Raw genomic sequence first — 14,594 nt, forward strand, 5'->3', positions numbered from 1 at the left:
AAGTGTTGGATAGTATAGGGGTAAAAATTGCTATTCTAACTCCAGGGGGTGCAACAGTAGGGTAAGTGTTGGATAGTATAGGGGTAAAAATTGCTATTCTAACTCCAGGGGGTGCAACAGTAGGGTAAGTGTTGGATAGTATAGGGGTAAAAATTACTATTCTAACTCCAGGGGGTGCAACAGTAGGGTAAGTGTTGGATAGTATAGGGGTAAAAATTGCTATTCTAACTCCAGGGGGTGCAACAGTAGGGTAAGTGTTGGATAGTATAGGGGTAAAAATTACTATTCTAACTCCAGGGGGTGCAACAGTAGGGTAAGTGTTGGATAGTATAGGGGTAAAAATTGCTATTCTAACTCCAGGGGGTGCAACAGTAGGGTAAGTGTTGGATAGTATAGGGGTAAAAATTACAATTCTAACTCCAGGGGGTGCAACAGTAGGGTAAGTGTTGGATAGTATAGGGGTAAAAATTACTATTCTAACTCCAGGGGGTGCAACAGTAGGGTAAGTGTTGGATAGTATAGGGGTAAAAATTACTATTCTAACTCCAGGGGGTGCAACAGTAGGGTAAGTGTTGGATAGTATAGGGGTAAAAATTACTATTCTAACTCCAGGGGGTGCAACAGTAGGGTAAGTGTTGGATAGTATAGGGGTAAAAATTACTATTCTAACTCCAGGGGGTGCAACAGTAGGGTAAGTGTTGGATAGTGTAGTGTAATATTATGCGTTGTAATGGTAGGCGTTGTAATGGAATGCGTTGTAAAGGTATTTTTTAAAAATGCGTTGTAGTGTCATGCGTTGTAAGTGTAGTGCGTTGTAATGGATTTTGCGTTGTAAAAAATGCGTTGTAAGTGTAGTGCGTTGTAAAAGTTGCGTTGTAAAGGTTGTTCCCCATTCTCGGTGAATCACTTAATCTCCTGTGCTTATAATAAAATGAAACTTACCTTGTGTAATGTAACCTGGTGCTCATGTGAAGTGCTTCAATACCCTTTGGCGGTGCTCATGCTATATAAAACTGCAATTTCTATACATGGCCCAATAGAAGGCTCCAGACAAAATGAGTAGGCCATTAATGCACAATTGCACTTTTGTAAAACAAATACATATGAAGGGAAAGGGAAAGATCCCCTCAAGCATACTGGTAGTCGAGCGTGTAAAAACTAAATCAAGAAAAAAAAAAATATATATATATACACACACACACATATATATATCTGAGGAACAATAAAAGAATAGTGCCAGAATTTCCAGTGGTTCGTGTTTCTCTGTTCACCTAACGGAAGTGCAGAGAATTCATGTGGTCTTTCTCCAGGGAATAAGCGTGGTTTTGTGTTTAGTCAGCAAGCTGGTTGCTGACAAACGGCACACCCTTTCGGTTTGGAGCACCTTGGGAGACCAGCACTGTGGAAACTTGCATTGGTGGCAAAACAAGGCGCCCCCCCAACAGGTATATTGCCATTTGGCTGTATGGCCTGCAACGGGGAGAGAGGAGGCAACACGGTGTGCCTGATGAAGGAATCATTGAGGACTTCGTTTTACACCCCCGCGGGCACTCGAGCTGGTGTGTGGCCCGTGCTCATCAAAGTGGGAGCATCACTGTATGTTTGGAGCGATCATGAAACCTTTCAGCCGCCCACCCGGACTTCAGGTACCAGCATGCAACTGCCTGTGGGAGTGCCAGCGCGATGCAAGTGCACATGACTTGGAGGAGGGGCATAAAGAACATTTAAACAGGAACGGCTTTTACAGCAGCTGTACTGTGTGCTGACCCCCGATGGACCCTGTGAAACTGGCACTGATGAAGGCGACTTACCGCTGAAACGCGTATGCCATTATATTTCATGGACTGCCAGCACTGCGAATTGCCTTGATCTCATGGACTGCCAGCACTGCGATAATTGATCGAAAATAAAGCCCTCAAATGATTCCGGAGTGTGTTGTGCTTTTTCTCCAGGGAACAAGCGTGGTTTTGTGTTTAGTCAGCAAGCTGGTTGCTGACAAACGGCACACCCTTTCGGTTTGGAGCACCTTGGGAGACCAGCACTGTGGAAACTTGCATTGGTGGCAAAACAAGGCGCCCCCCCAGCAGGTATATTGCCATTTGGCTGTATGGGCTGCAATGGGGAGAGAGGAGGCAACACGGTGTGCCTGATGAAGGAATCATTGAGGACTTCGTTTTACACCCCCGAGGGCACTCGAGCTGGTGTGTGGCCCGTGCTCATCAAAGTGGGAGCATCACTGTATGTTTGGAGCGCTCGTGAAACCTTTCAGCCGCCCACCCGGACTTCAGGTACCAGCATGCAACTGCCTGTGGGAGTGCCAGCGCGATGCAAGTGCACATGACTTGGAGGAGGGGCATAAAGAACATTTAAACAGGAACGGTTTTTACAGCAGCTGTACTGTGTGCTGACCCCCGATGGACCCTGTGAAACCGGCACTGATGAAGGCGACTTACCGCTGAAACGCGTATGCCATTATGTTTCATGGACTGCCAGCACTGCGAATTGCCTTGATCTCATGGACTGCCAGCACTGCGATAATTGATCGAAAATAAAGCCCTCAAATGATTCCGGAGTGTGTCGTGCTTTTTCTCCAGGGAACAAGCGTGGTTAATATATATATATATATATTATCTACTGGCGGTCGCCAGTAGATAGTTATAGTTACAACCTAGTTTCCATAGGAAATCTCAAAATTCTATTTTGAATAACTTTGGCGCCGGTTGACGAATCCTCGTGAAATTTTCAAAACTAATGGGTCGCTCCGCTCAGCTCCTACCCTGAAAGTCTCGGGGGGATTCGTCAAGCGGGGGCCGAGAAAAAAGGGGGGTCCCTAAACGCGTTTTCCCCATGCATTTTTCCATAGGACCTTTAGACACAGCTACAGCCCGAACGGCTGAACAGAATTACTTGAAATTTGGCAGAGAGGTAGCCATAAGGTCAAGGAAGTGCCTTTTGCAGGTCTGGTGTCAATCTGTTCAGTATTTCCTGAGAAAATAGCATTTAAAAGCATATCAATATCTATACGCGCGCACCCTGCCGTGCGCGAGGGCAATTCTGATTGGTTGTTAGATGTCGGTAAACATTCGAATCGGTCGAAAGCAGGAAGTGTCGGCTGCCATTTTGTCGCTCGCAGTCTGAGGGGGTGAAAAAAAAGGTGGAGAACGTGAAAAGGGGGCAGAGTGGACAGTTCCTGACCCCCTAGCCTTGGTCAGGGGGTCACAGAAGGACCCCAAGGGAGTAAAAAACAATTTTTATTTTTTTTTAAAAATCGCGAGGTGCGCGCACCCTGCGCGCACGGCACGCACCGAGCGCCCACAGCGTGCGCGGTGTGCGAAGCACACCGTGCGCGCAGGGTGCGCGCACCTCGCGATTTAAAAAAAAAATATAAATTCACGGTGCGCGCACGGTGAGAAACCTGAAAAAAATAAAAAATAATAAATACATAACTTAGCATTTAAAAAACTGTACAAATTCACTGAAAAAACCATAGGTTTCACACACGTTATAGTTACGAATTAGCATTTAAAAAACCTTGCAAATTCACTTAAAAAACCATAGGTTTCACACATGTTATAGTTAGCTGGACATTTCACTCGTAAAAAACCAATGAAATTCCCCCGTTATAGTTACTGCAGGCAACTATAACTCACGCGACCGCAATCCTCTGCTGATGACGTCAGATATTACATCACTGATGACATATGTGTCTTTATGAAAAATAAATATTTGTAATATATGTATAGCTAAAGATTAATGGAAGAAGACATGGGTAAATAAGTGTCTAAATACAGTGATGTAATATCTGACGTCATCAGCAGAGGATTGCGGTCGCGTGAGTTATAGTTGCCTGCAGTAACTATAACGGGGGAATTTTATTGGTTTTTTACGAGTGAAATGTCCAGCTAACTATAACATGTGTGAAACCTATGGTTTTTTTAAGTGAATTTGCAAGGTTTTTTAAATGCTAATTCGTAACTATAACGTGTGTGAAACCTATGGTTTTTTCAGTGAATATATATATATATATATATATATGTTTCTGCTTGTCAAAGTTTTCCAAAGCGAGTGCAGCGTGACTCAAAAACGGAGTCAACTAGCTCCTGTATATATTCGCTAATTGTAAAGAGAGTTTTACTTGGAGTTTTACTTAAATTGCTGGGTGCATAAATTCACATATGTTTTACATAAGCATACACCTTGAACGTTATTGCGCTTAGACAACCTCTTTGGCTCATGTATGTGCTGTATAATGCATTATTTCTTGCAGATTCTCATTCACTCAACACATTGCAAATTCTGCCCCTGTGTGTATTTTTCTTTCGAATCTTACTCTTGTCTAGAAGAATTTCCCTAGTGGGCCTATGCCCATCGTGAGTGAACACTACCATACCTAACTACAGCTTGTCTAGTATTAGCCTATTCTGGGTGGTCTGAACTACAGCCTCACCCACTCAATAATCAAATTAAAAATGTTAAAAGAATTATTTGTAAGCCCTTATCTATACTGATAACCATTATCCATGACTTATAGTTACCACCCAATATTAAAAGAGAAGAGATAGGTATCGAAGATGTATCAAAGATGCCTTTTCCGGTTCTGTGGTTAGGGTGAATCTCTGTCGGCTGTTATGGTGGTCTTTTTTTCTCAGCGCCGGGACACTCTTGGGAGTAGCTGTGCGCTTTTATAAATTCCAGATAACATAACATATACAATTCCTCCTCCATATTTAAGCCAGCTGGGGTCTTAGTATTAAGTTCAATAATGTAACAGGACTCCAGTCTCTGCAACTGCCTTTCCCCATTGCCCCCCCACCCTGCCTGGGGGCTTCTTGGAATACCATGCAGTTTTAAAACTTCCAATTTGACCTGGCAAAATCCACCTCTTACCAGGCCTTCCATTTTTAATACTTTGAAGTTCCACCTAAGCTAGGCCCTAAGGGCCAGATGTACAAAGCAATTGAGCTTTTCTTAATGGACCTAATCGCCTTTTCGGGCAATTAAGAAATCCTAAATGGGCTTTTCATGTGTACAAAGCTCTTAAAGCGATCGCAAATTGTGATTTCTACCTTGTAGAAATCGAAATTTGCAATCTTCTAAATAGGAATCCCGAAATAGACATTACCTATTTGCGATTCCTATATACATGTAGAAAGCATTTCCTACATGTGAATTGGGCATTTAGGAAATGCCATTACCATCAACTCCAAGTCAATGGTAACCATGTACAATTTAAAGACAGCACCCAAAGATGCTTTGTTTGAGGTGCAATAGAGCGCACTTATTCCTCTATGGCATATGTGTCCTCTCCATGTGCACCATTTTTAAGGTGCTTCACAGGGCTTTATGCTCATAGCCATCCTTGGTTTAGCATTTAAAAAATAGCGACTTCCTATTATGAAATCGCTATTTTGAAAATGCTACACAGGCCATTGGAACGAATGGCATGGGATTTCCTATTTGGTTTTCCTAATAGCGATTCATACTCTGTAGGCACTTGTTTTAAGTCATCACAAGGGAGGGTTTGTCCATTATCATATCCACACCTCTGGGTGGTTAAAGGGAGCTCTGCACTAGGGAAAACGTATATGCCTTCTTAGTTTTAGGTTGGGAAGAGTACAGTTTTCAGTAAAGACACAGGAAATGCTGAAAATGTGGGTAGGGTCCCCCCTTGCAACTTTTCCCCCACTGGCTAAGGAGTGGCCAGAAGTTTCCCTCACCCACAAGATGGCATTGGGCAAAATGTGGCACCCCCCAGTATCCCCATCTGAGCACCTTTGGACCTGTGGAAGAGAGAAGAGGGACTACACCTTCTATTGTGACCTGCAAGGAGACCCCCCAAGGGCTGGGCTGCCCCCAGTTGTACCCAGGACTGTGATTTGGACTCCAAAGGTCAGTTAACTGGCCTTTTGTTAATCTACAGGCACACAGAAGCTGCAAGAAGTCTACTTTCCTGAAGAGCCCAGCTGACCATTTCCGACTGGACCTGCCCTGGACCTGTCTGTTGGCTTCTCATGGTGGTGTACCCAGGCTGGGGCCCTTTGAAAGGTGTCAGAGTGTAGGTCTCCTGCCTAACCCTAAATGTTAGTAATTAAAAACTTCTTCAAGAATTTCTGCCTGGAGAACTGACGGAAGACCAGGAACTACTTGCAAGTGGACATGCCAAAGCTGCATCACTGAGAGGCTCAAATTCAGTGCAGCTCTCACTATAATATTCTTCACAGCAACAAATTGATTCAGCGGGCCAACACTGAGCGGCATCCAACAACGTCAAAACCTCTCTGACTACAGCCTTCAGTCTTTTCGCGGTGAAGAAATCTGACTTCCAGAAAAGAGACTACCGGCCTGATTTACATTTTAGTGGACAGGATACTCCGTAACAAGTGTGACGGCTATCCCTTCCGATGAAATATAAATCCCATACGATATTATGGGATTTATATTTCGCTGTTATAGTCCTCCTAAATGCTTTACACCTTTTCGTAAGTTAAGCCGGTTTCGTTTTTGCCATAGCTATGAGGGGTTGAGTTTAGGTTTCAATTACTGAAACCTTCACTGAACCTAACAAGAATATTGAAACTATTGCTTGTGGTGGACATTTTAATTTTTTGTCATGGTGTCATTAGTTATTTAAAGCATATAGGGAAGAAACTGCTCTTCCACACAATTGCACCCCGGAGTGACAGTTTTTTTTTGCTTTTCAGGATGCCTGCATCTGATTTGCCGTGCATTTTTGTAGCCTGCACATATGCAAACCTGTTAATAACTCAAGAATTGCTTTATGCCCAAAGGGAAAATATATAGCATTAGGACATGTACTTCATAGTGCAACTGGGACATTTCTGGGGGTTGAACGTGTATGCCACCTTCTGATGCTCAGGTGCAAATGATTCAGTGATCTCTTTGCTATATTTTAAGTATTCTATTTTCACCTTACCTACAGCAATGACAATGTCCCACGGAATTTCATGCTAAAAATACATATGGACATTATGGATACTATGTATTCGTTAGATGAAGCAAGTAATACGTTCAGCCCACCCAATATTGCTGGAGATGTTGAAGGATTCAACTCCCTGACATCCTTTTGCTTGCAGTCTGTCCTATTGATCCTATCCCATCAGTTCTCCATATGATTTCACAAATAAGAAATACTTTACCAACTGTTTGATGGTGAAAATATAATTAGATTTTGAATTTTATTCCACATGAATTCAACTATAATGATATTTTTGTTGTTTCTCTATATTTTGTAACACTATTTTCCACTGTCTGCCTAGGTGCAATTGCAAAGGAATTGCTCTCAGGAAAACCTAAAGTGCACTTTGTGAGGTAGAGTGTCAGGGTATAAAATAATTACAATTTGGCCATATTCTGCTTGTTTTAGATCCCACGCATTTATCGGAAAGGGCTGTCACACTTATTTGGAAATACAATAACTGGGGGACCATTTCATACAATCATGTAAGTAAATATTTTAACAATTAGTATAGTATTCATGCAATAATTTCCTGTGGATTCTAAACTGCCTTGTTATTCCACTGAATATAAACTGTAAATTGCATTGAACGACCAATCAAAAATTCCAGAAATAGTTTATCCAGCTCTTTCCAAATAAAGTCCCATTTGATTTTTCAGTTGCTACATGTAGAATATTTCTAAAATCACAAATAAGGGTATATTAAATTATGGATTCACTAGTGAAGTTGTGCGAAGTACAAAAATTGAGCATTTCTCAAAGTTAGAGGTTTGTGTACTTTGAACAACTTTTCCTGGGAAATGTTTTCCTGGAAGAAAAGTTGTCTGGACAGTTTCTTAGACAATGTTCATGCAGTTTTGTTTTTATGAATGCTGTTAAGCTAGGGGTAGGTTTTATTGGGTATTTCCTCCCGCAAAGACATATTTTTAGCAAATTTGTGTCGCTCTCTTTTTTTAAAAAATAATAAGAATAAAAACTGAACAACTTTGTGAAGTTCGTGCAGGTTTATAAAAACTAAGGGGCCCATTAGGATGGCGGTCGGAAAATCTCCCCGACCGCCATGGTAGCGGGAAAAGACCGCCCGCAAGAACCGCGGCATAACCGCCGGTCCAATTAGGATGCTCCACAGTCTAAATCCGATCAAGGGGGTCGCATTCTGGCGATTAACATTGCGGTGGTCGCTGCTGCCAGCAGCACCGCCGCGAAGTCAAAAAGAGCATGTCCTGCATATCCCTGCACTGCGTGGCAGGCACTGCACAGTGCCTGCCACCTGGTACAGGAACATGTAGGGTGGTACCATGGGTCCCCCTCAGTGCACCCACACACCCCCAACACATTGGGGGCCCGCAATGGGCCCCCGGAACATTTCTCCGCATGCCTTTCCATGTCGGTTCCACCGCAGCGGAAAGGCTGGCTACCGCCGGCATCATAATCGTGCCGGCGGTGCTTGACCCTGATCTGCAACAATTGTAGCAGTCCAGCTCTGCCCGCCAGGCAAGCGGGTATACTGCACCTGGCAGAAAAGTGGCGGGTGGAAAATCACACCACGGCGGTCACGACCACGATGCTAATCGGACCGGCGGTTTTCCAGGTTTCGATGGCAGGCGGATGGCCGCCATCCTAATAGACCCCTAAATTTCACAAATGCGCAGGTCTATAACCAGTGTAAGTTCCTCAGAGAGGGGTTCATACGATCATTAATTAACAACTCCTCAAGTCTTAATATTATTTTCACACTGACCACAAGATTCTGGCCAATTGAATGAGCATTTCGACAAAGATGTTAAGACTCTAAGTAGGATTGCTGTTGATTAGTAATTGAGGGACATGAAAAGGAAACAAATCCTTGTAACCTCTAGGGGGACTTTAATTTGCCTCAATACCAGCTGGCTGAGTTTGCAATGTGAATTCTGGGTAACTACAAAGTACACCCACTGTAACATGAACTATTCCCACTGAGTCACCTTTGCTGGTGAAATCTACTGACTGCTTATGGTGATTGCAACCGACACCCCAAGCAGCTCCAAGAGACAGTTAATTGGTAAATACTAACAGTACACAAGACAGAACATTTATGGAAAGTGGACAATACATTTTATGATGTGTACTTGTTACTTGTGTTTTCTCACAGGCCTTCTTTGGCTCTTCTAGACCCTTCCTGTATCCTTTATGGAATTTTTCATGGTTCGTCCACACACTTTCTTACCTGTAAATGGGATTACATTAGGGCCTTTATCAGAAGGAATAGCATGAATGGTAGAGGAACAGAAGTGGTGGAGTGGGAGCAGAAGTGAGGATATCCGCTGTATATCTTCAGACAAGCAAATTTGTCTACTTTCTGCTGTATCCCTTGATTCTAAGCTTTTTTATTTTCTCAAAATACTATTGTGGAATTGCGTATTGTAGAATTACTAGGGCTCTAGGTGTGTTATTCTTTATTTACATTTCTTTAATTTGTAAAGCAGTTATAATGTCAGAAACAAATTGTTTTGAAGCCACTTAGAAATTAAATAGTAACACAGAATACTAACAAAACAACTAAAATAGATTCCAAAACAAATAAATAACCAATGTGAAAATAGCATCGGGACATAGCATATACGTTTAAGGTGAGTCGTTTCTGATGCATCATTTTTCTGATAATTGACAAGGTGGGCTGATTTCAATATGAACAATGAACATGTGCTTGAAATGATGACAATGCTTTTTTTTAATAGACTTTTTTGTTGTAGGGTACTGTGCGCATGCCTTATTGTGATAAATATGATACTGAGGATTTGCAGCCTCGACGGAGAGACAGTTGTGTTGCCATTGGCTCTAGTATGTGCGTGGAGCAATGTGATCTTTTTTGCTCGTGGATCCAGTCACCTCGGCCCGCTGTGTATCATGATTCAAAAGGTATGTGCTTAAAAAGTTTTAGTATTCGAATGGAAAACATGTGCTTGTTGATAATTTCTGTATTCCTTGCCTTGATTCATGTAACCCATATTTATGTAAGATTCTAATAGATTTTCATTAGTCTCCATTATTAAATCTGTTTATTCAGTGCTATGAAGTAGCATCAGTAGGAAACAAAAGTTAATTCTCACAGTTGTTAGATCATAAAGGGAAACACTTGCTTCCGCTGTGCACCCCATCCTCACCCAGTTCTCCTAATGCCCCATGGAGGCAGTGGAATGGTGGCAGGCTGTTTCGGCTGCCGCCTCCTGCCTCTCATGGTCAGCGGCGGCTCCTCAGCTAAGACGAAGGAGTGTCGTCCCACTGAGTGTAAAAGGAAAACTAAAATGATATAAAGGCAACGTTACTATCATTACCTTATTATCATTTTATTTTTCTCTATGGAGCCCGATCCAGGTTAAGGCAGGGTGGGGCTGGGCTGTGTCACAGGGAGAGGGAGGAGGAGTGGTATAATGTGCTTTTAAGTGTGCATGACGGTTTGGCCAGCCGGGTGGAGAACATGCACAGGCTTCCACTCCATGTCTGAGTGCCAAACCAGGTCACTCAGACCAATCACAATGCTGCGGTCATGCTGTTGAGCGCAGTATTTTGATTGGCAATGGGAAGTCTGGTAGCCTGTGTGCTTCCTGTTTCCTGCATCCGACGGAGGAAAGGCGGCGGCCCTTCGGGTAAGTGAACTTATATATATATATTTTTTTTTTAAATCAAGCCTTCCCCTACCCCCACCCCCCACTACTTTTCAAAAAGCGCACACCACTGCTCATGGGTCTCCACAGACCCACAAAGGCAGAAGAATGTGGGAGGAGCTCTCTTTCTGCCAAACTCCAGATTCAGTGATGGAAACGGCCGTTGCTGTCCCACCCAGACATTAAAAAAAACAAATTGGCTGAAAATCATAAAAAGTTGCAAAATTTATTATAGCCCAGTTCTGGAAACCAGATGAGGTTCGTACGGTTAAAAATAGGTGAATGAAAATGAAGTACATTATGCACCGGGAAGTGTCTTTTTTTATAACTATGTGGGTGTAAATGAACAATTACAGAGGGTTTGGTGATTACTCCTTGGGGAAACCTGATGGATCATAAGTATAGTCAGGACTGAAGATGATATCTGTGAACGTACTTCTTTTTTCCCCAGCTTGCAAATTAATAAAAAAAAAGAGGCAAGGTCACTAGGCAGTGCATCATTTGTAAAAAATTAAGTGCCAGAGTCCAAAGGAGTCCACTGCATCTGGCACCGCCCGAGCTTCTGCCACTTCTGCAAATGCCAAAGACAGCAGTACCTGTGTGCTAGTTTAAAATATGTTAAATTGCCACCGAGAATTTCTGCAAAAAAATAGGCACACGGGGCCACCATGGGGTGATTAAATATACGCTGGTGTTTAGAAAAAGGTGCCAGTTCGGGCCCCACCTACTTCGTAATCAGCCCCATACTTTCCAATAGATAAAACTTAGCCAGAAGTAGATCATACAACAGAAAAACCATCCAAAACACACAACTAAGGCGGAATAGCTGAAAAGGAACAGAATCGGTATTTTGGAATGGCCATGTCAAAGTCCAGGCCTCAATCTCATTACGGTAAAGTGAAGGGACCGAAGGAGAGATGCGCAAAAATGAATGTCCCCAATCATCACTTCCAAGCATATGTGGGTATAGATGGCATGGTGATATTTAACCATTGTAATTTCCTGGCCCTGATAGAACAGGTCTAATTACTGTCTTTTTGTGGTCATTAATGGCATGAAAATGTTCATCCCAGGTATATTCTTTGACATAATGTAACACATTTTTGGATTAGTGTCAGCATTAATGGCTTGGAATGGTGATACAAAAACACACAGGCAAAATATATCCACATGTGGCAGGAGTAAAATAAAAATGAAAAACTGATATCTGAGCACTTTACAGTTACTAAAAATGAACAACATTTTTTTTAATGCAAATAATTACTTTTTTATTCTGGGAATGTCAGATACTGTTTCAAAATGACATTTTTTTATTTGCTGGCAAAATGTGTATATTTTCATAATCTGAAGAACTGTTCAGAACAAAATGATTCACCTTCCAAAAATATACAGTTAAAAGTTATTTAAAAAAAATAATTGGTGAAGCTTTCTGGGACCCAAACCTACATGATTGGCTAAACTGTCTGCGGTCCATACCTATAAGTCTCTGTAACCGTAATAACTTATTTCTTTAGCACTTCAGAGGTCATTGTGACATTTCTAAAGGTTGAAAATAATAGATATTATTATTACCCAATTTTAGTGCTAGTCATTTTACTGTCCTGGGAACATTGGCAGGTTACATTTAATTCACTGAGATATCCTGCTAGCTTGTTATTATTTTTAAAAGCCTTTCTGTGGTAAATTTAAATTACCTAGACTTAATTTATGCGGTAAAATTCAATAAGAATAACTCAGTAAAAATAAGAGGCAGAATCCGTGGTATTTGAGGTTTTAAAATGGGTTTATTCCTTACAAAGGAATTGGTTCGAACCAGGCAATCGGGTTCCGTCACCACGAAGGTTCGGGAAGGGAAAGAGCAATACTTTATTGACAGGTTATCATATATATAGTCAATGCATTACAGTGAAGTCATATGCAGAAGGCGTGACAGCTGAGAAGAGAGATAAGAATACACATACGTAATGAAAAAAGGCGTTACAATAGGCGTGCATGAGGGCGTGTACAGGAAACGTCATTATGAGGATGTCACAGGTGGGTGGATCCATAAGAGAATCCTGCAAAGTCAGCAGAAATACATGGCAGAGATGCGCGCACAGTAGCATGACGTGTGATTGACGTGTAACTGGAGGGTGAAGGGGACTTGACATTTAGCCCTACATGAGGAGACAGAAGTCTGGGATGTCAGAACAACCTAATCCCAAATCGTATCTAATATCTTGTGTTTAAGGAACTGTATTATCTGGAAGGAAAGGTCTCTCAGGCAGAGGCTATCCTATACTGACTGCTAGTGCGTGTATAAGCGTCTATGTGTCTACATGAGATGCGAGGGGGCATGGGCCTACCATGGCAACAGAAGCTATGAATTACTTGCACGGGGACAGTAAGGCCGGGCCCTTTGCTCTGTAGCTGGAAGGATATTTACCTAAACTACTAGACAGGAATGCATTTCTCGAGGAGCGGAGCAGATAACTTGAAGGCTGAATACAGTCTTGGCAGGCAACAGGCCGGGCCATGCACCGTTAGCCGCGCAGGGAGTAAGACAAAGGTCATGGATACAGATGCAGGTCCAGGCTGGAGCATTCAGAGGCAGAAGGCAGGAAAAGCTCGATGGCAGAATTCAGGGCCTAACTTGCCAGAGCTGAAAAACGTGAAAAGTATACCATATAAAGACGGTGGCAAGGCATACTTAGGAACGGAGTATTCGACCCATTCATGGTGGATCTGAAAGAGGACATGTTAACGTTGGACGCATATGTATTTGCGTCTTCATAGCTTGAAGTGGAGGGAACATACATGTACTTGTAGCATGTACATGGAGCCGTTGGGGTCTGAGATAGGGGACACAATTGATCATAAAAATTCATATTTCCTCATTCCCTCCTTGTCCCCTACGGACCCTTCATGAGATATCGATCCTCAGGAATCCATCAATCTGTTCATGTAACATCATTTGCTCTTCTTTCTTCTTCCGGGATTTTGAATGAGAACTTGCACGTGGAATACATGATGTGGCACACAGGCCGCAAATCGCTGGTCCACATTGTAGACACAGGCAGCAACTGAATACTATGAGAAGGCCAATACCTAGGAAGGACATCCCCAGGCTGACAACACGCTCCAGAACCAACCGGACCATGTCCAGGTGCCTGGATTCTGGTGTATCTGGCTTGCAATCTTATGAAGACGAGTTATGGCTTTATATACTGATGGCGCGTTTTCTGGAATGAAAACACAGCAACTTGATCCGATGACTCTACAGGCTCCGCCCCTATCGGCCAGGATGACGTCAAGGACAAGACGATTCTGGAGAACAACAATCCGCATCACAGACTGCTCCTCTGTTAAGTTGCCTAGGGCAGAGGTAGTTTCATTCACTACTGCTTCAAGGGTTCTAGTTAATCTGCGTATCAGTTTACTATTAGAGACAACACCTATGTAGGGAAAGAGACCTTTATTGAAGTCTGTGTATTGTTCCCATGCTGTTTCAGTGTAGTCGACAATCGGGAGATCTCTCTGAGGTCTATTGTGTACTAGATGGGTATTTCTATGATAATCAGGAGGGGCTAGGAAAACAGGCGGCAGAAGGAATGCAATGTAACAGGTACCATCCCAATCTAGAGGTAAACGTATATATGCGGTATGACCACAAATGAAGTAGGAATGACGGGAAGCTCTAAATGTAGACTTGCCTTTATCACTGAATTCGATCACAGTGGTACATTTACTATGACCCAGGTGTACTGAACCATTCTTTCTTACACATAATTCACCTTTGACTGGTAATACGGACATAGCAGGCAAGACTAGTGCAGCTTCGGATTCAACATTCAGAATCATGAGGTTAAGTGTAAAATTACCTAATCCATATACTTCATTTTCTAGATCAGTTCCTGTCCTTTTGGGAAGTCCCTCCTTGTTAGGTAGCAGGCTTTAAGCAAAACTAAGTTCAGGTTTCCCCATACCCAGTTGCT

At 42.6% G+C, this 14,594-nt stretch overlaps 1 protein-coding gene across 3 annotated transcripts in view; it reads left to right on the forward strand.

The window, feature by feature from the left end:
- Window positions 1-14,594, forward strand: part of LOC146785834 (transient receptor potential cation channel subfamily V member 6-like) — a 318,210-nt gene that overhangs the window by 240,022 nt on the left and 63,594 nt on the right. For all 3 annotated transcript variants that reach the window (XM_085635167.1, XM_085635169.1, XM_085635168.1), the window contains 2 exons: window positions 7,385-7,461; window positions 9,709-9,874. In XM_085635167.1, coding sequence (XP_085491293.1) covers window positions 7,385-7,461; window positions 9,709-9,874 — 243 coding nt within the window. The remainder of the gene's footprint in view (window positions 1-7,384; window positions 7,462-9,708; window positions 9,875-14,594) is intronic.

This window comes from Triturus cristatus, chromosome 11 (genome assembly GCF_964204655.1).
Source record: "Triturus cristatus chromosome 11, aTriCri1.1, whole genome shotgun sequence".
NCBI lineage: Eukaryota > Metazoa > Chordata > Amphibia > Caudata > Salamandridae > Triturus > Triturus cristatus.